The sequence below is a fragment of the Symphalangus syndactylus genome, chromosome 3 (assembly GCF_028878055.3).
Source record: "Symphalangus syndactylus isolate Jambi chromosome 3, NHGRI_mSymSyn1-v2.1_pri, whole genome shotgun sequence".
Classification (NCBI taxonomy): Eukaryota; Metazoa; Chordata; class Mammalia; order Primates; family Hylobatidae; genus Symphalangus; species Symphalangus syndactylus.
Window position 1 is genome coordinate 23,761,477 of NC_072425.2, and position 27,793 is coordinate 23,789,269.

At 40.5% G+C, this 27,793-nt stretch overlaps 1 protein-coding gene across 21 annotated transcripts in view; it reads right to left on the reverse strand.

Moving 5' to 3' along the window:
* CNTRL (centriolin) overlaps nt 1–27,793 on the reverse strand; it is a 104,388-nt gene that overhangs the window by 18,919 nt on the left and 57,676 nt on the right. For 18 of the 21 annotated variants that reach the window (XM_063636033.1, XM_063636039.1, XM_063636043.1 and 15 more), the window contains 16 exons: nt 23,151–23,327; nt 20,430–20,564; nt 18,031–18,176; nt 17,229–17,436; nt 16,547–16,726; nt 14,736–14,915; nt 13,857–13,973; nt 13,432–13,573; nt 12,560–12,708; nt 9,979–10,168; nt 8,370–8,683; nt 6,153–6,361; nt 3,936–4,128; nt 1,233–1,363; nt 953–1,093; nt 724–850 (listed from right to left, as the gene is read on the reverse strand). In XM_063636033.1, the coding sequence (XP_063492103.1) occupies nt 724–850; nt 953–1,093; nt 1,233–1,363; nt 3,936–4,128; nt 6,153–6,361; nt 8,370–8,683; nt 9,979–10,168; nt 12,560–12,708; nt 13,432–13,573; nt 13,857–13,973; nt 14,736–14,915; nt 16,547–16,726; nt 17,229–17,436; nt 18,031–18,176; nt 20,430–20,564; nt 23,151–23,327 (2,739 nt within the window). The remainder of the gene's footprint in view (nt 1–723; nt 851–952; nt 1,094–1,232; nt 1,364–3,935; nt 4,129–6,152; nt 6,362–8,369; nt 8,684–9,978; nt 10,169–12,559; nt 12,709–13,431; nt 13,574–13,856; nt 13,974–14,735; nt 14,916–16,546; nt 16,727–17,228; nt 17,437–18,030; nt 18,177–20,429; nt 20,565–23,150; nt 23,328–27,793) is intronic. The other 3 variants (XM_063636035.1, XM_063636034.1, XM_063636031.1) reach the window with 1 other exon arrangement.

The following is a 27,793-nucleotide window of genomic DNA, read 5'->3' on the forward strand; positions in this document are numbered from 1 at the left end:
AAAAGGGAAGAGTAAATTTGACAAAGGCCATACAGCCCTCAGTGCTAACCTGGAGATAATTTAGTTGTGAGGTAAAATCAGGAGCTAATATCCTAGCCCCCAAGAGTCAGAAAAGCCAGGCAAGGAGTGCAAGGGTGAAATGCCTAATGAAAACCTTGAGCTCACATACTTAAAACCACTCAAATCACAGTAAGAACAACAATATGATAATCATAATTATCCCTCAGGTTATAGTTTTCCAAGAACTTTTATCTTTATACCCTAATTCCATTTTGACATCCTTGGTGATGGAAGTTAGTCAGAGATTTTTAAAATGTATTCATTTTTAAAATTAAAAAGTCGTTACAATTTTAAAGACAATACATATTTGTTTACAAAAAAAAGAAGACCATGCAGATATGCAAAAGGAAGAAAACAGAAAATACTCAAAATCCCCCCTTATCAGATGACCACTTTTGTACTTTAGTATTGACTAAAAATACAACCATAAGTGTTCATAAAGGCATTTAACAGAAATAATCTCAGAGAGTATGCCATGTTTTGAGACTCACTTTTTTTATTCAAAAATATTGTATTGAGTTGGGATTCAAATTTAGTTCAGACTTTATGCTTAACAACTATAATACATAGCCTCATTTATTCTTTTCTACAATTAAACATGTATTACTTTTATAATCATAAAGTGCTGTGTCAGTTGTTTTTTCAAGGCGTCTATTGCCATACCTGGCTTTTCAGCTTTTCCAGCTCGGCTCTTTTTGCCTGAAGGAGCACCTCAGATTCTTTAAGGACCTGCAGGTGGTGATCCTCATTGCATTCTGCCATCTCGATGTCTTTTTGCAGTTTCTGAAGCCTACAAAGCACCAGCAACACTAGAGTAGATCCTACGGGACTCGGAACCCCAGAGCTGTCTTCCAGCACAAACCCCTTGTAGCCCTACAGAGGCCTTACTTACTCTTCTGTCAGTTTTTCCTTCTTCTTGCTTAAACATTGGAAGTCTGAGTCTTTTGCTGCTACAATTTTGTTTATGTCTTTCAAGATTTCTTCTTGCTTGATTTTGTGCTGCTCCAAATCCTTTGCATCAGCCTGGAGCAATCTAAAGCACATTGCTTTATTCCCCCCAGGTCCTGTAGACTTACCATGCATTATTTATCATAAACCAATTATTATCCCCTTAGAAGCAAACTTCTCATTCATCTCAATGTATACATCAACGGCTTAGGGAATCCACCTACCTTAGCTGCTGATCAGCTTTGACAAGGTTAACAGCAGTTTCCTGAGCTCTCCTTTCTAATTCCTCAGCATCTGACTCAGTTTGCAATAAACTTCTCTTGGCATCAGTGAACTTTTCAACAGCATTTTTTGTCTAGAAAAGAAACTGTCATTAAAAGCCATTCAATTACAATACTCACAGCTATTGGCCACGTAAACCGGTACAACAGCTCTTTGGGAAAACAAGATGATACAGAAAGACATAAAAATGTCCATTCACTGTAACTAATTCTCAGTAAATAATTCAGAAGCAAAGAACTACTACATAAAAATGCTCAATGTATAATAATATAAGACCTGACAAATAATAATAGGCTAAGTGATAATGCATTAACAAAGTGGAATACTGTGTAGCCTTTAAAGTGATCAGATGACAATGTAGCAACAAGGAAGAATGTTAATGATATTATGTTGGCTGAGAAAAATAAATTTAAAATGGTATAAGCACTGTGAGAGCAACTATGTAAAACTACATGTGTCAACAAAGACAGAAAGACTATATAAAAATAAATACAGTCATTTGAAAGTAGTGGAACTAAAGATGCTTTTTATTTCAAAATAATCTGTAATACTATTATATCATTTTAAATATTAAAACTATCTACTCAACTAAGTGGGAATGAAGTGATTTTACCAAGATTCCCTCCACACAGAAATTCTTGCTGCACTCTATAGTTATTATCAAGCGAATTAAAAGTGCATTGATCTGGTGATAATGTAATTATGGCTGACAAACACAAACATTAAATACTTTGCAAATGTTTAAAATCTTCCTATATAAGATATGGTAAAAAACACAATTTTTTTTTAATCAATTTGGTTTCTTTTTCTGCCTAACATAAGATGCTTAAAACAATGACATCAAAAGTTCCAAAAATAGAGTGTGGTTTGCACTTGGTTGAGCAGTGACTCACCTTCAGCCAAAAAAAAAAAAAAAAACTGAAGTCTGCCATTGTACTAAAGCCAGAGGAGTCCGTAAGTTAAATTTGTCTATTAAATATCTGTGTGGATGCAAAAGGGTTGGCAAGCTCCCAGAGAGCTACATATTTTACCATATGTCTTTCCATTTCAGATAGCTTGTTTCTGTCAGCTTCACCAGCAAAGCACTGGACAAAACTCGCTATGCATTCCAGAAAAGCCACCAAATAGTTTTTTGTCTCCTTCTATGTCAGGTTTTAACATGTCCGGCACACTCCTTCCAAAACGCCACTACTTTCTCTCTCCTCCTCCTTCTTACCAAGCTGCCTCCCTGAGTCATTTTGGGAGGAAGAAGGTGAAAGAACTTACCAGCCTTGGTTCACTTACTACCTCTGCCTACTACCACTGCCATCAATTTTCTTTTGATGATTTTATATATCTATACCTATATATATTAATATATAACCAAAATATACCAAAATATGTAATCAAAATATACCAGTGATATTCTGATGATATATCATCAAAATAATATATATTATTATATATTATTATACCAGTGATTTTTTTTCTTCTAGTTCTGCTCACATCTATTTTCTCTCATAGTAATCCAACATACGACAACAGAAGGAATAGCTCATCTGAAAAGAGGACTTTTTCCATTCCTAATTACTCACAGAATTTCTTTAATAAATAATTTGGTTCCTAGGTAATAGACTGCTTTTAATTTAAATAGATTCATGTTGAAATAGCAAAATACAAATAATAGTTCCTGAGGTGTTTCATGTGGGTAAGGAACTCTTTTCATCCTGGAATTCTCATCTAACTGAAAGAGCCCTTGGCCATGTGACTCTGGGCCAGTAATGAGTCTCTCTGAGCTACATCAGTAAACCAAGCTAACATCATCTTACAGGGTTGCCAGGAAGGTTAAATGAAACATTTACAAAATGGCCATGTGTAGCCATAGCAGTGGCTCAATAAAAGGTAACTCCTTTTTCTCCCCAACTTCCCTCTGTGTTGTGGTCTAAAGAATATTATCGGGCCAGGCGCAGTGGCTCACGCCTGTAATCCCAGAACTTTGGGAAGCTGAGGCAGGATCACAAGGTTAGGAGTTCAAAACCAGCCTGGCCAACATGGTGAAACCCCATCTCTACTCAGGAGGCTGAGGCAGGAGAATCGCTTGAACCCGGGAGGCGGAGGTTGCAGTGAGCCAAGATCGCGCCACTCCACTCCAACCTAGGTGACAGAGCGAGACACCATCTCAAAAAAAAAAAGAAAATTATCTCTGACCAAAAAATATTTTGTATCATTATCAACCTGAAGACCAAAGTAATACTTGTGAGGTCCATTGTAGCTTAATAAGAATATAAAGATTGACCTATTTAAAAAAACACAGGTAGCAGAACCCAAATAAATAAATATAAAAGATACACACAGGATAAGGAGGTGGGGTGTGCTAGGAACTAAGTAACTTCAGTAATTTTAAATATGCTGTTTTATTTAATCCATGCCGAAAAGCCTATGTATTCTTAGCCTGAATTTGTAGATAAGAAAAGCAAAGCCAGGGGACTTATATGACTTGCACAAATTCTCGCATCTCCTTAACTAGCAGAGTCCAGCCTGGAACCTGGCTGTCTGACTTTGACAACTGTCCTCTTATCACACACATTCTCTTTCTAATCCTTCAGGCTGACAGTAAGCTGACTCACCCACACTGAGCTCACACTCCAAACCACAAGAAGACATACCTTTTCTTTAGTGCATGAAAGTTCACTCTCAGCCTCTGCCAGGAGTCGGTCAGCTTCCCTGAGCTCTGAGCGACGTTTCAGAAGAGTCTTCTCAATGCACTCAATTTCATCTACAATATCTTCATGATGTTTGAGTGATTTTTCTATTTCTAGTTCAGTCATAAGACTCTCGACATTTCCATCAATGAAGTCCCTAAAAAATAATATATACACCCATTAAAAAATTTTAAATGTAGACAATATAGATACTTGTAGCCTAACTACTAAAAAGATCTACAATGATTTTCTAATTTTATATGAGAATAGATAAGAAAGACTGCTACATTCGATTCTGTTCAAGGTCTAGGTTTACCATCTTATTAAACATGGAATTCTTATTAGCAATAAATGCATAATATGTAAAATGCATGACATGGAATTTTCTGCCCTTTTAAATATAACAACAAAGATTATTGTGTTGTCAGCACTTGACCAAGAAAATGTTGATACTTCTATTCTTTTGAAGTATAAAAATAAAGCAAACCACTACCACAATATTCATCCATTCCCTCAAAACTATCCTTCAAGGGCAGTTCATAGGCTGCCCTTGAAGACTACCTGATTTTGTGATTTATTCCATTTGGCTAAAGTAAAACTCTGGTGACATTTGACACATCAAAAACCGTGACACACAATTCAATATCTTAAGGTTAACATGACAAAATTATTTGAAAATTAGATTATCTATGTATGACTGCATGACAGAAAAATATGAAAATAAATTCAACATTTAACAGTTTCTTTCTCTTTAAATGAAGGCATACATATGATTTTTACTTTCTTCTTGGAACATTTTTGTGTTATCCAAACTTCCTAGAATAGTATTTATTACACTTTTATAACTGAAAAGAAGTGGCGATCCTACCACCCTATCATCTCCCTCCAAAATACCTCAAAGTAAAAAAATTCCATTCCCCCATGTGTATACCCACAAAAATAACAGATATAACCATCTGCCTAACCTTCAAACATCTAGCCCCTATCTTTTAGGTGTGGCCCTTGCTTTCACTTGCCAGGACTATTAGTCACATGTCTGCTGCTAGATGGCAGTGACCATGTCTTACTTACTTGTGTCCTCTGCAGGCCTCCCTACCACCCTGGGGTCTGGGCCAGTCTGGGTTAAATGACAAAAACTGGGGAACTGTCATAATTCATGGACTACTGCAAAAGATAGGCTTTTGCATAATTAACCCAATCAACAGATGCTGCATTCACTAAGTGACCCTATGACAGGTGCTGGGACATAGAGATGGAGGTCCAGCTACTGCCTTCAAGGAGCTCCTGGGCTCCCCAGAACATTGTGTGAACAGTGCTATGACCAAGGTTGTTAACCTTGAATTGTGGGTACCTGAGAAGAAATAGGCTTTTAATGAGAAAAAAAAAGGGGATCTCTGACCTTTATTTTGAAGACAAGTTGGAGTTACGCAGGGGGGTCAGCAGGGAGAAGACAGTACATGCAAAGGTGTAGAGGCAGGAGAAAACGTGGTGTTTGGGAAACCACAGGAAAGTAGTGAGCCAGACCAGATACTGTGATAAAAGAAAAAGACGGGTGGGTTTCAGATGGAGAAGGGTCGTGTATATTCTGATGGGACTGAGAATCACATGGGAAAGTGGAACAGTCAGATTTGCAGTGTGTCAAGATACAGCGTAGACCAAGAGAGAAGACATGGAAGGCCAGTGTGGAAACTATTACAATCGCTAGGATGAGACTAAATAAAAGCTAGAGAAGGGGAGATGACAGAAAGGGACCAGTTTGAGAGCTCTCTGAATGCAGAGTCAGCAGGATTTAGAGACCAACTGGAAGCATAGGAGAGTAACAGAAGAGAAAGAGTTGAGAACCCCTGTCATATTTTTAGCTAGGGTAACTGGAGACGGGAAATGGTTATACCACTCTCCAAGAGGGACTACAAGAAGAGCTGATTTGTATTATCGGCCAAAAGAACTCAGACCTGTATTGCTCAATATGGTACTCAATATGTGGCTATTAAATTAATTGAAATTAAATTCTGTTCCTCAGCTCCATCGGCCACATTTCAAGTGTTCAACAGCCACACTGAGCTAGTGGTTACTGTTTTGGACAGAAGATCAAGAACATTCCAAGATTATAGAAAGTTCTGTTCGACAGCATTAATGAACTGATGTCGTGTTTGTCTGAATTATAAAAAATATATTAATTACTTTTGTTGTTGACGTTTCTGGACAGTTCTACGTAATTCTTCTACTTCATGCTCTAAGCTTTTCTTCTCTTGCAAAAGATCATCAATATTATGATGCAGTTCTTCCATTTCTTTCTCAGACTGCCACTTGGATGCTCTCATCCACCGTTCTTCCCGCTTCTTTGATTTTAAATGCTGCATTATGTCTTCCAATCTAGAAACTTCATTCTCCTGAATGAAGACGGGGGAAAAAATGCAGTGCTGAAACATCACAGGATGTTTCCTCTCTTTCCTGCCAAAAGCTGAAATTAACTGTGGTGAAAGTTGTATCAATGGCCCAAAAAATGATGGTAGATTTTAAGACTTTGGTATAAAAACTTAAATGTCACAGATGAAACTGACGGACAAATAGAAACTTTAATTTTTCAAACAGTCTGACTACGACTGAGAAACATTTGCCAAGCCTCTTGTGGATAACCTCTGCCTCCAAAGAGTTCGGGGTCTAGCAGAAGAGATAGACAGAAGTCTCTCCCTCCTCTGGACACATGGGAGACAAGTTCTGAGAAGGCTGCCCAGAGGAAGAGGTGTTTTGCCTGGGTTTTGAAGAATGAATGGAAGGGGAAAGACCTAGGCTGAAGAAGTAACATATGCAAACGAAGGGAAGTATAAAAGTGCACCTGAGAAACTATATAAACAGCCGGGTAAGTTTGGAGAGTAAAAGAACCCATTTAAGAGATTATTGATAAATGCTGAATAGAAAGAAATTATTACAAATTACAATGTGCAAGAAAAACTGCAAGAGAATGTGAATGACTACTACAGTTAAACTTGTAAATGCACACAGACCCTCTAAAACTAGTCGACCTATTACAATGGGACTGGTGACTTGATATGTGTCCTAGTTTATCTTCCACTCAATCTGCCAAGAGAGGAAGGAAAAAACAAAGGCTCCAGGTGTTCTGAGTCTGAAGGAGGAGCTTAGATTGCATTTTATTTCTTTAGAACCAAAAAGTCAGAAAGTAATCTAATGAGGCTGGGCGCAGTGACTCATGCCTGTAATCCCAGCACTTTGGGAGGTCGAGGCAGGCGATCACTCAAGGTCAGGAGTTCGAGACCAGCCTGGCCAACATGGTGAAACCCCGTCTCTACTAAAAATATAAAAATTAGCCGGGCGTGGTGGCGCATGCCTCTAATCCCAGCTACTTGGGAGGCTGAGGCAGGAGAATCGCCTGAACCCGGGAGGCAGAGGTTGCAGTGAGCCAAGATCACGCCACTGCACTCCTGCCTGGGAGACAGAGAAAGAGTCCATCTCAAAAAAAAAAAAAAAAGAAAAGAAGAAAAAAGAAAAAGGAACTAATCTAGTGATTAGGAAATAATTATTTCTTAGAATCTAGCCTAAGAGATATAGTAAGAATTTACAGTCAGCTACAGTACCTACAAATATAGAAATGTCATAGTCATTAAAATATTGTTTAAAGACATTTGTAAAACCATGGACAAATGCTTATAACATTAAGTAGGAAAAACAGAATACAAAATATTGTGTACAAGAAAGTATAAACTATGAAAATAATAAGTCCCACCACCTAGAGATAATCCCCACCAAAACCTTATCCCCACCGAAATATAAACTATGAAAATAAATAATAAATAAATCCTACCACCTAGAGATAATCCCCACCAAAACCTTACCATATGCTGTCCATACCTGTGTGCATACACATGCACATACATGTATGTGTATACACTCATATTATACATATATGTATGTGTACAAGCACAGGCACTAGTAAGTGAATATATATATACACATTAATATAACACTTGTCAATAGAAAAATATATAAGCTTGGTAAAAATGGTAAATTTCTGGACTGAAAACATTTGTTATTAAATGGCTAACCCAGGTTTGTAGACTGGCCTGAGACCCTAACTCCTGTACATGGTATTTTTGTTTTTTGGGTTTTTGTTTTTTGCTGTTACTGGGGCTGGCCTTGAATTCCTGGGCTGAAGCAATCCTCTTGTCTCAGTCTCCTGAGTAGCTCGGACTATAGGCACATGCCACTACTTTTATAAGAGAATTTTAATAAGAGAATGCTTGCACAGTTCTAAACATCAGCCTTACAAACACACTTTTGCCATATAATCCAGTCATAAATAGGTCAACTCATTAAGTATATAACCTTATCAGTCACCCATGGAAGCAGTGTGGAAAGAGAGTTGTATGTCTTTCCACTTACTAAGTTATGGTGTTCAGGGACGTTGCAATGCAGCACACCCACAGGGATGAAGGGGATGGAGAAGTTGGGGGGTGGAGGCCCATACACCATGGGGGCCCCAGCAGGAGGTGGGCCATAAACAACAGTGCCAGGGGTGAGAGGTCGGCTATTGTTTGGCAAGGGAGGAGGTGGTGCATACAGGGCCATGCCCTGGGGTACAGGAGAACCATCAGGAAGCACAGTATACATCATGTATCCAGGAGGAGGCACAAATGGGGGTTCTTCTTGGTCATCCAGCTCACTCTCTTCCTGACTATCTCCTCCACTGTCTGCATCTTCAAAGAAATAAACAGAAGAGTTTATTAAACAAAAGAGCGTTTTACCCCCATGGTTTACCAGGTAAACAAATTTAGTAGAGAACAGCAGCATTTAAGCCAACATACTGGAGAAGTGAGAATAAAATTCTGAAAAAAAGGTCAAAACTATTTTTGAAAAGCAGCTCAAAACATGGATTCAAAGTATTTTCTGTGGCTGATACTTGAGTTTTTCTTATGTTTATCTGTTGGTTTGTTTCTGCATTTGTTAATTTATTCATTAATTTATTAAGTGACCATCTGGGTATCTAATTCATGCTACATACAAGATCTCACAGCACTCAGTGTTTACCACTGTCATGACATATAACACTCTCCAACGTGATACCTTACTAACTTATCTGCCCTAAAACCAGGAAACATGTTTGCTGATGACTGACAACAGAGAACCTAGCACACAGCAGGCAGTCAATAAGCACTTCCTGGCCACATATGGTGGCTCACGCCTGTAATCCTAGCACTTTCGGAGGCCGAGGCAGGTGGATCACTTGAGGTCAGGAGTTTGAGACCAGCCTGTCTAATATGGTGAAACCCCCAACTCTACTAAAAATACAAAAATTAGCCAGGCATGGTGGTGCACACCTGTAATCCCAGCTACTCGGGAGGCTGAAACAGGACAGAGAATCGCTTGAATCCAGGAGGCGGAGGTTGCAGTGAGCCAAGATTGTGCCACTGCACTCTAGCCTGGGTGACAGAGCGAGACTCCATCTCAAAAAAAAAAAAAAAAAAAAGTTTCTAAATGAACAAATTATCAGAAGATAGTATTCACATTTTACAGATTAACAGTTTCACAGCAGCTAAATAATTAGCCTAAGACCACACAGCTAATAAAAAGATTTACTCAGGTCTGACTCTTCCTCTGGAGCTTTGGAAGACAGACCCGTAACACTTCATTTTAGGAGGGTGAGATTAATGCCGTGACGCAAGGACACAAGACACTGTGCTCCAGTACAGTCAAAGAGGCTGCTTAGTCAGCCTGGGTGAAGCAGGGTGGAAGAAGGCTCCATTTAGGAGCATTGTTTGAGGGCCTAGGTCTCACTGAAGGATGAGTAGGCATCAGCATGGGAGGGGAAGGAGGAAGGACATTCCAGACAGGGTTTAAAACAACGACAAGAGGTCACCGGCCAAGACCAGATCACAGAAGACCTCATGGAGCTAGCTAAGGAGTCTGGACTGTGTCTTAGGGATTTCAGAGAATCAATAAAAGGTTATTAACGGGCAAGAGAAATGCAACTTTCCTATGTGATTTGACTTACCTCTATTTGGAAACAGTTTATGTAACCCACTCCTGATGGGAGAATAAACCCAGTATCCTGAGGCAGGGGGAGGTCGACTGCCTTCCTTCCCATCCTGCTGCCCAGGGCGTGGTTTTCTAACAGGAGTTGAGGCTGTGTACTTAAGGCCAACACCAGAGTCCTTGGTGGCCTGGGAACTATGGCTGGAAACCTAAAACAAATGACAGCAGAGCACACTATCTATTATAAATGGAAAGGCTGATTTTAAGAAATGTCAAAGTCTAGAGCAAAGTTGAGATGTAGCAAGGTTGAGAAAGAACTTGATTTCTTTTCATTATCCTTATTTTTCACAGAAGTGAGGTGATTACATGGTCACATAAACTGCAGTTCCATACACAATTCAGCTTATTAACATCCCTCTGGACTTGATTGACATGGCAGTGTCAGGGAAGCCAAGCGGAAAGGAGGGCTATGTGGGTAATGGCTGGGGTCACATCAGACTGGTCTGTGAAAATGAAGGGCTCAAAGTGTGGTGAAAGCAAACAAATTAATGTCTATTTATCCTTTCAAAAGCCATTTTAAAACATCCATCTCCTATCCTCTCTTTTGGTACAATTTTCTAGAAATCACAAGTCCTTGGCCATACCAAAATGGAAAAAGCATGTTATCTGGCTGTTTGACTGGGTTAACTTTATGCAGCAACTCCCCAAGAGAGAGAAATGAAAATAAGTTCTCCATAGTGATCAGACTTCCGGGTGTCAGCTTCTGTTCTCTCTGTAGTCATTTCTCCTAGTGGTTTTTTGTTTTGTTTTTAACCTCATTCTTGATGGCCCAGCGACTGAGGGAAAGGAAACCAGTGAACTTCGAAGAAATCTGGGGTCACCAGTCTTCTGTGGTCCTGGGAGCTTGGCATGGCTTTAAAGCTCTACTCTGCTACCCTTCTTCTCCTTCTCAGACTGTAGGTACATCCTCTAAACCCTTACCCAGCTCAGGCTTATATGTTTTGCTCTAATTTATACTGCTTCCACCTCCAGCTCTGGTTGTACCAAGGAGTTGGCTTCCTTTAGGATTGCTGGGAGAATCTATGATTCTGCTCTTCAGGGGTCTGGTTAAGTCTACACAGCCCTGGGATCCTAGTGTGTCTGAGCTGCTTCTCCCTGACTATTGCTCATTGGCTGATTCTAGCAGGATGGCACCAGGCCCCTCTGCTTTGGATGAATACAGCCTATAGTCTTCTCCTCACTTTCAACATTCAGGTCCCAGTCTTCTCCTCACTTCCCACATTCAGGCCCCAGGCCCCGACCATTTCTCTTTAACATCCTATAATCTCATCTCCTCTTTCCCAGCTCCACTGATCTAGCTCTGGCTTCTACTCTTTACCTGAATCAGTTCAAAGAGCCCCACGGAAAGCACACCCTACCACAAGTATAGTCTCTCTACTAGCCAGAATATTATTCCTAAATTACAGCTCTGATCATTTTAGTATACAACCCATTTCTCATGGCCTACATAATTAAGTGTAAGAGATTCTAAGACCCTTTAAAAAAAGCATGACCCCAGACCAGGCACGGTGATGGCTCACGCCTATTATCCCAGAACTTTGGGAGGCCGAGGTGGGCAGATCACCTGAGGTCAGGAGTTTGAGACCAGCCTGGCCAACATGGCAAAACCCCATCTCTACTAAAAATCTAAAAATTAGCCAGGCGTGGTGGCGCCTGCCTATAATCCCAGCTACTCAGAAGGCGGAAACAGGAGAATCGCTTGAACCCAGGAGGCAGTGGTTGCAAGGAGCCAAGATTGCGCCACTGCACTCCAGCCTGGGGACACAGCAAGGCTCCATCTCCAAAAAAAAAAAAAAAAGGCATGACCTCAATCTACTTTTCAGCTTCATCTGACACTGTTCCTATAAACCCTCTAGCCCCACAAAGCTACTTGTCTTTGCCAAGCCAATAACCCTCCTCTTCCATACGAGCTGTTTCCTCCCTCCTAAAAGCTCATCGCTCACTGCTTGCTAAGTGCTGACTTCACAACCCTGCTTGTGAAGCATTCCTCCCTGAACTTCCCATCAGATGAATCCTTAACACCTCTCTGCAACTAGACAATACAGGTCAGGTCTGTTGTCATAGGTATGTCACCATTTTGCAATTATGCTGGCATGGCCAATGAGCTCTTTGAGAGCAGGGGCTTTACCATTCATCGTGATGCCCCACCACTGCCTAGCACTTGGCCTAGGCTTCAGTAAGCACTGAAAGAATGAATGTTAAAAGGACATGAAACCCAGATGCCTTTTTTTCTGTCGGAGGCTCTGCACAATTCTATGCCCATTTCAGCAGGCTCTCTGGGCTCAAATCACCTTTTCTCCTTACAGCATCTGCATTCAAGGACCCTAACACATACCACCTGAGTATGAACAGTCAACTGTCACCTTCCCCAAGAAGGCCCTATTTTCATCTCAAATATTAAAAACACTATAGAACCTCAATGCACGGCTTAGCATAGAAATGTTGTTTTTGGTACCTGTTCATAAATTTGGGGAAGGGGACAATGTCACACTTTCTTCAAGAAAATTCAGTATACATTCCCAACACCACAAAATTCCTACTTTTGATGATGGTGGTGGAGGCATAAAGTACCAATAGCCTCGTCTTTTGAAAGGATCTGCCATGCTGCTGATGTAATCATTCTGACAAGAAACTTCACGTCGAAGTTCAGCAATTTCTTCTAAAACATTTTCAAAGCCTCCTTTGTTGTCTGTAAAGAAAAGTCATTCTATGAAATTGATATGAAATCATTTACTTCCTTTCTTTCTCAAAATATAAAAGAGATTCTACGAGAGCCAATTAATTTTATCAGTTCCTCAAAGCTGACTTTCAGTCTGCCCTTTGGTAAGTCAAAAAAAAGCAAACTGATTTGTAAACATTATTTATTTTGAAATTACAAATACAAAACTCTTTTTTTCTTTTTTTGAGACAGTCTCACTCTGTTATCCAGTCTGGAGTGCAGTGGCCCAATCTCGGCTCACTGCAACCTCTGCCTCCCAGGTTCAAGTGATTCTCCTGCCTCAGCATCCCGAGTAGCTGGGTTTACAGGTGCCCACCTCCACACCCAGCTAATTTTTGTATTTTTTAGTAGAGACAGGGTGTCACCATGTTGGCCAGGCTGGTCTCAAACTCCTGACCTCAAGCGATCCACCCACCTCAGCCTCCCAAAGTGCTAGGATCACAGGCGCGAGCCACTGCGCCCGCCCACAAATATGAAACTCTTATCTTGGCAACCAAGTCCCCCAGTAACACACTTACAGAAAATACTTTTAAAATTATCTGATTTATTTGATTTTACTTATTAAGCTAACTACCACAGCTCTCTAAATCAAGCATGGACTTGATTTGTAACAGTTAAAGGTAAAAAACAAAGGAGATGATTTAATTTTATGACTACAAAACCACTGCCAAAAATCAAAGCCCAATACTTTACCAGTTCCGGTGAGGTCTAGTACATTCTGCAGCCTTGCAATCTCTGTCCTTTGTCGTTCCATTGTCTCATTCAGTTTCTCAATTTCTAGGACCTGTGAGTTTGCTCCAGTACCTACACCTGTTTTCTCCATCGCAAGTCGAAACTATTTAAAAAATCACACATACAAAGTTGCCAATGAATTCATTCTTTCCCAAACACATTTATCCTTTCAACTTGATTATGATTCTGTATTTATTTACACTTTCCCAGTGAGGAAACTGCATTACTTGGAAACTGCACCAAGCCTGGCACACAGTAGAGGATAAAGTACTGATTAACTACTGATTGCACTTCAGAATTCTTTGAGACATCACCTACAGTAATTTTGTCTTTTAGGAACTGATAAGAATCTGATAAAGAGGAGATCTCTGGGTACCAACACTGACCTGCTCCTCCTTCTGCCTGAGGAGATTCTGCAGGAGTTCGATCTCAGCTTCTGCTCGGGTCAGATCTCTGGCTGCTTGTGCTGCCTTTCTGCTGAACCTCTCTGCTTCCTGCAACTCCTACTGGGACAGAAGTATGAGAAAGGTACCACTGCTATCACAGGTTGTCTTCTTCATTTCTTCCTCTTGGATTGATTCTTCTGCTTTCATCACATTGCCTACCAGGCTGTCCATGAAAAGGGACACCCAAGCCCCACCTTCTCCTGTGTTGTTCCCATTGTTGGGCAGCCTGCCTAGCCCCCAACCCCAAGGTGTGGCATCAGAAAGAACAAAGGCTAATTTTTTTACTTTTTTACTTTTACTACAGTCTTCCATGATTATGTCTCTCTGGGCTCTCATCATTAGATTTTTGTCTCCTGTGATCTGCTATCTTAATCTCATTAGCATTTGCATCCTGTAAAGCACGGTAACAGACATTAGCTCAGTAAGGAGTCATACTATGAAGTAACATTTTCACATGACTGCACGAGATGAAAAATTTGAGATTCAGAGGGATTATATGACAATCCTTCAAGAACCCTTGTCCAGGTAGATATTGACAGCTACCTCCCTAAGCAGATCCTTACACTTAAAGGTAGGGATAGCATGTTTATTTGATGATTCCTTTCAGGGCTCAGTAGAACGCAGTATCCATGGCAGCACAAAATATATTATTAGGGGTTGTGATGGGGGGAATATAATCTTTAGGTCTTAAGAAAAACAGACAACTTTACAGTGGTTTATAAAATAACCAATGTCTATAGTAAGATCAATAATACAAGCTGCCATGTTTTTTGACAGCAGCATCATTGATGGAAACCTGTTCTGTACATGTGAACTCACCTCTGCTCGCTCCTGGTTAATTTTCATAACAGTTCCATGAAGAGACTTCAGCTGGTCTTTGGCAATGGTGAGCTCAGCTGTGGCTAGCTTATCAGAGGTGGCCACGGCTTTCTTTAGTTTCTTCAGTTCTTTATCTAAACCAAAAACTTGCTCCTGAGATTTGGCATCTTCAAGTTTCTTCTAAAATAAAAGAAACGTTAATTAAACAGATGAATCATTTGGCAGGAATGAATTCAGATGTAAGCTCCAGGAGGGTAGGGACTCTGTTCACTGCTGCCTAGAACAATACTTGATACACAGGAGGTACTCCACATATATCCACTGAATAAATAATAGATCTCAAAACTGTGAGAAATTTGGACTACGTCTTCTTAGTCAAGAATCTTAGTGTTCATAACTTCATCCATTCATTGGAAAAACATTTCCTAGCACCACCACCAAGGCATGGATGAACCTACCTTTGAAATCATTGAATCAGGCCCTGGGCATACGATGGTGGCGAAAGAATTTGGCATTTTTGAGAAAGTGAAAGGAGGAGCACAGTGAGAAAAGGAGAGATCTAAACAGAGGCAAATCATGTAGGCCTCGTAGGCTTAAGAATTTTGGTCTTACTCCTAAGAACAATGGAAGCTACAGGAGGGGAGACTGATTACAGCCACTTGACATTTCAGAAAGAGCATCTTGGCTGCTCTGGAGAGCAGGGTCATGAGTAGAAGTGACAGATCAATCAGACAGCCACAGTAGTCATCCAGAAGAGAGATGATGACAGCACAAGGGTCTAGCATCAGAGAAGGAAAAAGGACATATATTCCAGATATATTTTAGAGGTAGATTCAACAGGACTTGGAAACTGATGAGTTCTCAGTGAAGGATGAAGCAAGGCATTCACTGAGGCTGGGAGAAAGCAGACAGCAGGTGTGAGGAATGAGAAGGTGTGAAACAGTGAGGCATGGGAGAGGAAGCTCACCACAGAAAAGGGTCATATTGTCTATTTGAGATTGGTAACTATAAGTTTATAATGACACCACAATACCGGATGGTGACTTTTTTCTCCAGGAACACCCAGTGTAAGTGCAGGCCCAAAGAAAGCAGAGAGCTTCAGTTTTGTCAGGGACATAAAACAGTAGAAAAGGGCAAGGAACTTGAGGATATTTGTTAAAAAAAAAGTTATAGTTGGTAGACCACAAAATTTAAGTTGGACAAGTAAGAAAGTAAAGACAAGGGCTTAACATATAGCAAAGGTGGGGGTGAGGCTAATGAATTGGAAGCTCAATAAGGCTGAGAAATTTTTAGTGTGTGGATACCAGCAGGATAAGCGGTTATGATTACAGCAAGACACTTCAGTTTGTGATTTCAGAGGTGGGTGCAATTTTTAAACTTGACAAAGTCCAGAATGTGACAATGGGAGTAGATGGTTGAGGTGGAATGGAGAAAAGCCATCAAAGAGAGGCAGGGTTATTAGAAAGGATGATGAGGAGTTTAAAAGTAATTTCCCATGGATGTGTCCAACTGGACAAGAGGTTTCAAATGAGTCAAACTCCTCCCAATATCATTTGTTAAGTACCACCTAGTTAACTCGAAAGTCACTCCTTACATTCTCAATTCTCTTGTTTCCATCTACCACGACACATGGTCTTAGCTTCTTGACTCAATGACATGCATCCAGGTCCCACCTAGGTCAGGTTCAGCACTGTGCCAGCAATGCAGTCAGAGGTGACTACAGATCGCACCCATCTCGGCTGACCTAGTTGCCAGTGGGCAGGACACTGGCAGCAGGTACTTATGTGTCTCATTTTCTAAGCCTCCCCTACCTTTTTCTCTAACTCTCGGAGTTGGGCCAGAATTCTCTCCTTCTCTTCATCAGCTTCCTGAAGTTGGAGATCTGTAAGGCCTTGGATTTCCTCCATACTTTTTAGATTTTCTTGCAAATAGTGAATTTCATTCTCCAATTGCTGGATTCTTGCTTCATGTTGCCTCTTATCAAAATTAATCTGTGAAGAAATAAAATTTCAAGAATGATTTTTAGGCAAAATATGTTTTAAGCAAAATAAAAACTTTTTATAGAATTATCACCCATTTTACAACAGGCTGTAACTTAATTTTTTACTAATGAGTTGTCAGGAATGGTTTTATCTTGAATGATCTCTAGGAGTCATTTGAATGTTTGCCTCTTCATTAAAATCATCGCATCAAAAAATACCAGATTCTGGCAACACACCATACTCTAGGAATGTGGCATTATTTACCTGCCTGTTATAAAATAACTTGCCTTTGCTTCCAAATCAAGGAAAACACAATGTCACAAACAAGCCTGACTTTGACATTATAACCACATTCAGGGTTGAGTTTTAGTCACACCCAGCTTGACTTGTTATAAGAGAAAATAACAACAATTATGTTGTATTTACTTAACAAAGGAAGCATTTTAATTTGCTGAAAAACATTAATATTTGCCAAACACGTCCCTCCAGGTGCCTCTTGCCCTTGTCTTACTCTTGCTTCCAGGGCTCTCTCACAGGCCTGCCTGAACTCTTCTTGTCCAGTTGCCAGTTTCTCTTGCTGCAGAGCCATTTCTTCTTGGAGTTTTCTCTCTCTAACTTGTGCTTCATCTCTTTCCCACTGGGAGCGTGCAAGAATTTCACTGAATTGTTTCTGTAAATCAGCAAGACTTTTCCCTAAGACATCTGAAGGACTATGGATGCTAGTAAGGAGGGGGAAAAATGGTATAAATGTGACATTTAATTTTTGATGCTGGATGCAAACATGCTATTAACTTTAGCTCCAGAGTAAAAAGCTGTGTGGAGGGACTGGTGTCAATCTATAGCATTTTACTGACCATCTCCTAAGCGCAAATTATTGTTTTATAAAATGACTGCTGCCACTCTGAAAACATAGGCTCATATCAGGCTAACAATATTTGCTCCAAGAATAAATGTCCATTTCATATATTTGAAATAATTATGTTTTCTTTTGATGCTTCTTCTCTATTTAAAATGTATAATGTGGCTCTACTTCCTGACCATATGTAATTAACTTTCAAGAAACAATAACTCTTAAATACCAAAAATTACTCTTAAATACCAAAAAAAGATCCAAAATGTAAAAACAATCAGTGGCAGACAATTAAAATTAAACAATCTTTTGTCTCAGTCATGAAAACATCATAAGGAGACCCTTACAAAAGAAATCTGCCATTAACAGAACTTAGAAAGATGAGTTTATCACTGAACCTCACACTCACAACTCTCAAGTTGTGAGGCCCACTCTAGACTTGGAGGTCTTGCTTTTTCCTTACTTCATTTCCCCAGCTCCTAATTTCAGTTTTCTTCTTAGTTCATCCACACGAGCTGCCACTTCTTCTGGACGAACCAAACCATCAACCATATGGTTAAGGTGATTCTGGAAATCTTTAAGTTGCTGTTTTAACAGATTATTGTCATCCTATGGAGGGGGATGAAATAGGGATTATCTATTACATGCCAGCATATTTTCAGTACTAACGAACTAACAAACATATCTAGACCACAGAACTAAATTCAGACAATGCCTCTTTCAAGTAAAAAGAAATTCCTAAAATTTCCGTATGATTAATCTACTTCAAACTCAGTGTAACAATGTTAACTGAAATGAAGAATTTAGAATGCAATTAACATGTTTTCAAGTGCTTGTTCCATCTGGAGTCCTCTTTATCTGTAAACTGTCCATGCCCATTGCCCCAAGGCAGCCCTTTCTGTAGTACTATCTAATCCTGGCCATAGATCATCTGACTTGAGGCCAGTCAACACATCAACTAGCCAGAGAACAGGTTCTCATTCTCTCCATAATTTGAAGCAAGATTCAGTACAGCAAGCCTATATAAATGCTGGACCTGAAAATATGTTAACTCAGGGTTGGGATCTATGCTGGGCCACATACAATGCTCGGAGAGATGGAAAAAGAGAAATGAGAGAAATGAGAGAGCCCCTATATCAACATGAAAGGCAGAGCAGCTCTGGTTCCTAGCAAGCTGTCTCCTTTCTTGAGCTAGTGTGAGTAGGTTTTGGTTCATGGCAACTAAATGATTTCTGACAAAGAAATGTAGAGTGGGTTTAACTTGTACTCAGGAGGTTCATTGGCCAAGTAATCAAAGAATCTAGTTCTAAGGTAGTCCCACAACACGTGTCAGCATTCTAGAAAGTTGACTTCACTTTCTTCTTTGGAGAAGGCCCCTGAAGAATATTATATTAGTCCTTTTCTCCAAAAGATGTACACTTAAGTATTTGCAGGTGAAAGAAAGATGTATGAAATTTTTCTTTAAAATATTCCAGCAACAAAAGAGGTGGAACAAAATGAAACAATGAATGTTGACAACTGTTTAGGTTGGGCAATGGGTAAATAAGGGTCATAAGCTATTCTGTTTTTGTGTTATATGAAATTTCTATACTAAAAATGGAAAATGATAACTCAAGGAAGACCCAACATACACACACACCTCACATAGTCATGGAAAACATATATATCTTTTATGGCATTTGCTTCAGAAGTGGAGCTGAGCACAGTAAAAATTAAATTCTAGGTTATTAGATTTCTTTAAACTTCGAGGAGCAAATATTTGGAGTGTTAGAAGAAGAGAACATTTGAGTGAGTTTAGTCTTATTTCTCTCAAATCCCCCTACGTAGTTTTTTTGGAACCCTTCCTCCAAGCCACATAAACTCTGCCCTTTTATTTCTGGTGATAACAGCTACCATCTCAGCTAGCCAAGAGGCCCCAACCTCACAGATTTGGAGACCTGAGTGATGATTCCGGTACTTGTTTGTTCAGATATCTGTCTTCTTTGAGAGTTTAATTATCTGAAAAATCCTATCCACCTGTTTTTCCTGCAGTTTGTTCAGTAGATTACCGTGAGAACAGCTATAAAAATATTGACATACATTTCCACTAATAAAAAAAGATTATTTTTTTTTTTTTTTTTGAGACGGAGTCTTGCTCTGTCACCCAGGCTGGAGTGCAGTGGCGTGATCTCGGCTCACTGCAAGCTCCGCCTCCTGGGTTCACGCCATTCTCCTGCCTCAGCCTCTCCGAGTAGCTGGGACTACAGGCGCCCGCCACCACGCCCGGCTAATTTTTTGTATTTTTAGTAGAGACGGGGTTTACACCGTGGTCTCGATCTCCTGACCTCGTGATCCGCCCGCCTCGGCCTCCCAGAGTGCTGGGATTACAAGCGTGAGCCACCGCGCCCGGCCACATTTTTAATAGCATCCTTTCTGAGAAGAGGATAGTTAGAACTATTTACAGATAAGAAATCCCACTGCAGCTGACTCTAGTTAAATTCCTGGATAATTACAAAGAAATTTCAGTGGACGAGGATGCACCAATCTGATCACTTTAGTTTGGTCTGGTGACAAATCTGCTTTTAGAAGAAAAGCAAGATACTGCTTTTGCCCATGAGTTTACACAGTATATTGTTTACTACTGACACTGCCTCTATCTCTTTGCACCATCATAAAAACAAAAGGAGAATCACAAATAATAATCTTAAAGCAATGGTCACAAGAGAACAGGGGCTATGGTGCTGCTCCACCCAGAATTCCCTTTTTTCTAGTAATTCAAGTTGCTTACTACATGTTAGAGCAGGTTGCTAAGTGCCTGACTAAAGATATCATCATCTTTGGGTGTTCTGTGTAAGAATGTATTCTAAAACAACAAATCTCTACCTGCAAGCATCTAAGTTTTACATGGAGCTCACTGTTCTCTTGCTCCTTTTCTTCTGAGAACTGGGCTTTTCCAAGGGCATTCTTGAGGGCTTGCCTTTCCTTCTCAAGTTCTGCTTGAAGGGCTGATTGTTCTAACTGTCACCACAGGAAGCAATGACATGAAAGTGTAAAACAGCAATAATTTATGATTTTAAAAGGCACAAATAAATTTACATATACACACAATCCCTTACTAGCTATAGTTTTACAACTCAATTTTATGTTTATAGTCCCAAATTTAAAAACCAAAGAAAATTTTTTCACACAATCCTTAAACTATTATTAACACTTAAGAAGGAGTAAGCATCAGAATCAGCTCAGCCCAAATACACCAAATTAGAATCTTCAGGGGTGGGCCGAGGCACCTACCTTTAAAAGTTCTGCAAGTGATCCAACAGTTATTGCTCTCCTTTCCCTTAGACTAGTATTTCTCAACCTGTGGTCCTCAAAAAAACTGTATCAACACTAGGTATGTCTGTTAAAAATGCAGACACCTAAACTCTATCTCAGAAGAGATCCTGGATCAGAATCTCTAGGGTGGGGGGGGGCCAAGGAATCTGTATTTATCAAGCATCACAAGTGAGTTCATGCAACTAAAGTTTACCAATCAGAGATCTGTAGATCTTCAGATCAGAGACAGGAGATCTGTTATGCTTCATATTCTCAATGTGTGATTTGAAGACCAACCCTGGCAGTCTTGCTGCTGAGGGAGGGGGAATGTCCCTTTCAATACCAAGTGAATCGGTGAAAAGGCTAGGCTCTTAAAATAATTTTGTCAAGACTTATGAGAAGAAAATAAAAGCCAATCAAAGTACAAGGGACAATGTATTTCAAGCTAGTACAGTCTGGCTTGAAAAGAGGAGAATTTATTAAGGAAAATGCCATCTAGAAATTTTATTTATTATTATTTTAAAATATTTACTGTTATTTTAATTGTTTTCCTAAAACCTCCTGATCTCTGAGACTCTGATCTTGTCAACTATACTTCTACAAAACTCGGTACTCTTGAGAAATACAATCCTGACAACTGTCAAGTGATGATCTGATATCTCATAAGTAAAGGAATATACATAATTACTATAATAAACCAGATATATTTCTAGTTCCTTTTCTAATCATATGAATTATTTTTACATGCATTCCTGAGAGTCAAAATATCTTATTTATTTCATTTTCATCAAATAAGCACATGACGCTTCTCATATGCTAGGCACTGATGCTTCTCATATGCCAGGCACTGAAAAAGCAGAAACAAACAGATACAATCTGGGCATTCACTGAGCTCTGAGTCTAGCTGGGGTAAAACAAACAGATCATCTAGGAGCATCTAAACAGATGATCATCATATGCATGATAAATACCCTTACTGTGCACAGGTTATAGGAAAACCAAAGTAGAGTCCTGAACCCAGATTTTCAGCAGGCAGAAAGGAAAGGTTGAGGTGGGCTTCCTGAAAGAAGATGCAACTCATCTGGCTAATAAATTGTATTTTTAATCTGATAAAGAATATATTACAACTGGCCTCTGCCTGCCTCTCCACCTTTACCTCTCATTCTCTTTCCTCACTCCTCTCCCTGCTCCTGGCATCCTGGAGGCATACTTTCAGCACTTCAAATGTACTATATGTTCTCTCTCCTCACCTCTCTGCCTAGAATACAAATACCTTACCTTTACCCCTTTCACCCTGTCCCCTCTGCATGGCCAAATCCTACTCATCCATCAGCCATCAGCTGAAACATCATTTCTGTGGGGTGGTCTTCCCTGACTACTTCCTCGTTGGCCAAAGAATCCTGTCCCTTTCTTTCTTCCATACCTGTTTCACCTGCTGGACTAAAGTTTACCAATCAGAGATCTGTCAGCTCCACAGGATGGTGACCATGTCTGTGCGTTCCTTAGAGAATCCACAGTACCTGGCCCTCAATGGCCAATCAATAAATATTTATTGGATATGTTTTCTATAACTTGCAAGTATGATTTAAACTAGTGGATATTTCAACCAACCCTAAAAGGAGACAGCAAACTACAACTTATCATCAACCTAAAAGAGGTCTCGGCCGGGCACAGTGCCCCATGCCTGTAATCCCAGCACTTTGGGAGGCTGAGGCAGGCGGATCACCTGAAGTCGGGGGTTTGTAGACCAGCCTGACCAACATGGTGAAATCCCATCTCTATTAACACACAAAAAATTAGCCAGGCATGGTGGCGCGCACCTGTAGTCCCAGCTACTCAGGAGGCTGAGGCAGGAGAATTGCTTGAACCTAGGAGGCGGAGGTTGCAGTGAGCCGACATCATGCCACTGTACTCCAGCCTAGCAACAGAGCAAGACTCTGTCTCAAAAAAAAAAAAGTCCTTAAACCTGTTCTAAGAAGGAAAAACTAGCATTTATTGAGTATCAACTGTCAGGTGCTTTCATGTCCATTATCTCATTTATCTTCCCCATAAGCCATTTTACAGAGGAGGAAAAGGCTGGGAGGCTCAGAGCTATGAACTGATTTCCCCATGTTCACACAGGGGTAGTTACTAGCACTTACAATGTCTGACTCCAAAATTCTGCCTTTCTCATCACTCCATATATACTGTATGAAAAAACGCTTAATTTTAAATTAAGACATAAATTAAAAAAAGATGATATCTTAAGGCATAGGGTACTTAGTTTCTAGTTGGCTTCATGCTCCTACTTACCTGGGTAAGTCTTGTTACTTTTTCCAACTCTTCCTTGAGCTGGTTGGCTTCAGCATCCCTTAGGTTTAGCCGAGCCTCTAGTTCAGCTTCATAGGCACTGAGATCTCCCTGGGTCTGCTGCAAAGATGCATTCACCTCATGCTGCTTTTGGAGGGCACTTTCTAGCTCTGCAAGCTCCTAGAAAGATTCAGTGGGTTTAACTATGGAACCCTCACTGTGCTGCTTAAGCATCTGCAAGGCATTATAAGTAACTTGAGCACTGTAAACCAAATGCTGGCCAGCTACTGCTGCCTGCCACAAAGTTTTCAGTAGCAATATGACGAAGCCTCAGGCTGTGCATATCCTGGTTGGAGAACAAAACCCTGGCTAAACGTAATCAAGAAAGTCAGTAAGCTCCCAACATACTGTTTTTCAAAGGGACCAGTTCCGTGACACTTATGAGTCTAAAAACATAAGGAGGGAGAAAGGAAGGAAAAAAAGAGTAGGATAAGATTTAATGCTTATTTTTCATCTGATGTTGGACAAAATGTTTTCATATTCATTATTTCATTGTATCTTCACAATAACTGTATAAGGCAACCTGCAGTTTTACAGATGAGGAACTGTAGAATGAATATCTAAATAAACTACACAGGGCTATGTAGCTAGAAAAAGGATAGTCAGCATGCAAATGTAGATCTCTGACTCCAAAGCCCACACTCTCTCTATTAAACCATAGCATGTTCATTTATCAGAAGAACAAAATGGGACCGGCACTCTCTAATATTAAGGATGATAAGAGTACCTTAAATGAGTGCTAACAAGAATATAAGTATATATTTATTAGCATACCATGGTTCTGATTCATTTTAGTCCATTTGTGTTTTGTGATTAAACATTATCTCTTTCATCTATTTACTTGCAATCAAACTATTACAGATTAAAGAGAAGGATTCTACGATGAGAACTTCTACAAAAGAGCTGTCCAAAAACCAGTTGGCAACTCAATCATTTGGGCTGCTTGTTTAAAATATAGATACTACATATAACCAACCAAAGATTATTATCCAGAATATGTAAAGAATTCCTACAAATCTTTAAGAAAAGGCAGAGACAATTCAACAAAAAATAGGCAAAGACTATGAATAGGGGATTCACTCAAGAGGAAACGTGAACAGCAAATGAAAGGTGATCAGCTTCTCCAGTAACCAGGGGAAAACGCAGTTAACTTAAGATACTATTTTACATAGAACACAGAGATACAAGTTAAACACACCATGAGGAAACAATCAGTCAAACCCAGAATGTGGTTCAATCTATGGAATACCAGCCTGGATTTTACACATGCACGTGCACACACACACACATTCTAGGGGCAATCAAGAAAATCTGAATATGGTTCAGATATTAGAGGACCTTAGGGCCAGGCACGGTGGCTCATGCCTGTAATCTCAGCACTTTGGGAGGCCAAGGCGGGTGGATCATGAAGTCAGGAGATTGAGACCATCCTGGCCAACATGGTGAAATCTATCTCTACTAAAACACACACACAAAAAATTAACCAGGCGTGGTGGCACACCCCTGTAGTCCCAGCTACTTGGGAGGCTGAGGCAGGGGAATCACTTGAACCTGAGAGGCGGAGGTTGCAGTGAGCCAAGATCACGCCACTGCACTCCCAGCCTGGTGACAGAGCAAGACTCCATCTCAAAAAAAAAAAAAAAAAAAAAAAAGATATTAGAGGACATTAGGGAATTACCGTCAATTTTCTTAGGTGTAATAATGATATGGTAGTGATACAGGAAAATGCTCTTAAAAAGATGTGTGTTGACGGGATGATGTTATGATATCTGCAACTTTCTAATGAGCAAAGGAAAAAAGTATGTGTCTATGAGAAAGAGAAAATAAATAAATCAAAATATTTATTGAATCCAAGAGGGTTCACAGATGTTCACCAAACTATTCTTTCAACTTTCTTGTAACTGTAAACATCTTCACAATAGAAAGATGGAAAGGCCTTTAAAGCTCAGCAGACGAGCAAACATGAAGTCTGATAAAATACTGAATTTCCTAAATTTGATAATTATTCTGTGTTTATGTTAGAAAATGTCTTTGTTCATAGGAAATATATAATGAAATATTTAGGAGCAAAGGAGCATGATGTCTACAACTGATTTCCAAATGGTTCAGGAAAAAAAATCTGTATAAAAATGTATATAAAATTGAATCCCGTTCCAAGATGTCCGAATAGGAACAGCTTGGTCTGCAGCTCCCAGCATGATCGACGCAGACGACGGGTGATTTCTGCATTTCCAGCTGAGGTACCTGGTTCATCTCATTGGCACTGATTGGACAGTGGGTGCAGCCCACGGAGGGCGACCCGAAGCAGGGTGGGGCATCGCCTCACCCAGGAAATGCAAGGGATAGGGGGATTTCCCTTTCCTAGCCAAGGGAAGCCGTACCTTCGCAGAAGACGGTACCTGGAGAAACAGGACGCTCTCGCCCAAATACTGTGCTTTTCCAACAGTCTTAGCAAACGGCACACCAGGAGATCATATCCCACACCTGGCTCAGCGGGTCCCATGCTCACGGAGCCTTGCTCACTGCTAGTGCAGCAGTCTGAGATCCACCTACAAGGCAGCAGCCTGGCAGGGGGAGGGGCGTCCACCATTGCTGAGGCTTGAGTAGGTAAATACAGCAGCCAGGAAGCTTGAAATGGGCGGAGCCCACCGCAGCTCAGCAAGACCTCTGCCTCTACACGTAGACTCCACCTTTAGGGGCAGGGCATAGCTGAACAAAAGGCAGCAGAGACTTCTGCAAACGTCCCTGTAGGACACCTCTGAAGAGAGCAGTGGTTCTCCCAGCACAGTGTTTGAGCTCAGAGAACGGACAGACTGCCTCCTTAAGTGGGTCCCTGACCCCTGTGTAGCCTAACTGGGAGACACCTCCCAGTAGGGGCCAACTGACACCTCATACAGGCAGGTGCCCCTCTGGGAAGAAGCTTCCAGAGGAAGGATTAGGCAGCAATATTTGCTGTTCTGCAATATTTGCTGTTCTGCAGCCTCTACTTGTGATACCGGGGCAAACAGGGTCTGGAGTGGACCTCTAGCAAACTCCAACAGACCTGCAGCTGAGGGACCTGACTGTTGGAAGGAAAACTAACAAACAGAAAGGAATAGTCTCAACATCAACAAAAAGGACATCCACACCAAAACCCCATCTGGAGGTCACCAACATCAAAGACCAAAGTTAGATAAAACCACCAAGATGGGGAGAAACCAGAGCAGAAAAGCTGAAAATTCTAAAAACCAGAGCGCCTTTTCTGCTCCAAAGGATGGCAGCTCCTCACCAGCAACGGAACAAAGCTGGATGGAGAATGAGTTTGATGAGCTGACAGAAGTAGGCTTCAGAAGGTCGGTAATAACAAATCTCTTTAAGCTAAAGGAGGATGTTTGAACCCATCACAAGGAAGCCAAAAACCTTGAAAAAAGATTAGACGAATGGCAAATTAGAATAAACAGTGTAGAGAAGACCTTAAAGGACCTGATGGAGCTGAAAACCATGGCATGAGAACTACGTGACACACGCACAAGCTTCAATAGCCAATTTGATCAAGTGGAAGAAAGGGTATCAGTGACTGAAGATCAAATGAATGAAATAAAGCAAGAAGAGAAGTTTAGAGAAAAAAGAGTAAAAAGAAATGAACAAAGCCTCCAAGAAATATAGGACTATGTGAAAAGACCAAATCTACGTTTGAATGGTGTACCTGAAAGTGACGGGGAGAATGGAACCAAGTTGGGAAACACTCTTCAGGATATTATCCAGGAGAACTTCCCTAACCTAGCAAGGCAGGCCAACATTCAAATTCAGGAAATACAGAGAATGCCACAAAGATACTCCTCGAGAAGAGCGACTCCAAGACACATAATTGTCAGATTCTCCAAGGTTGACATGAAGCAAAAAATGTTAAGGGAAGGCAGAGAGAAAGGTTGGGTTACCCACAAAGGGAAGCCCATCAGACTAACGGCAGATCTCTCAGAAACTCTACAAGCCAGAAGAGAGTAGGGGGCAATATGCAACATTCTTAAAAGAAAATAATTTTCAACCCAGAATTTCATATCCATCCAAACTAAGCTTCATAAGTGAAGGAAAAATAAAATCCTTTACAGACAAGCAAATGCTGAGAAATCTTGTCACCACCAGGCCTGCCCTAAAAGAGCTCCTGAAGGAAGCACTAAACATGGAAAAGAACAACCGGTACCAGCCACTGCAAAAACATGCCAAACTGTAAAGACCATCAATGCTAGGAAGAAACTGCATCAACTAACCAACAAAATAACCAGCTAGCATCATAACGACAGGATCAAATCCACACATAACAGTATTAACCTTAAATGTAAATGGGCTAAATGCCCCCAGTGAAAAGACACAGACTGGCAAACTGGATAAAGAGTCAGGACCCATCCGTGTGCTGTATTCAGGAGCCCCATCTCATGTGCGGAGACACATATAGGCTCAGAATAAACGGATGGAGGAAGATCTACCAAGCAAATGGAAAGCAAAAAAAAGCAGGGCCTGCAATCCTAGTCTCTGATAAAACAGACTTTAAACTAACAAAGATCAAAAGAGACAAAGAAGGCCATTACATAATGGTGAAGGGATCAATT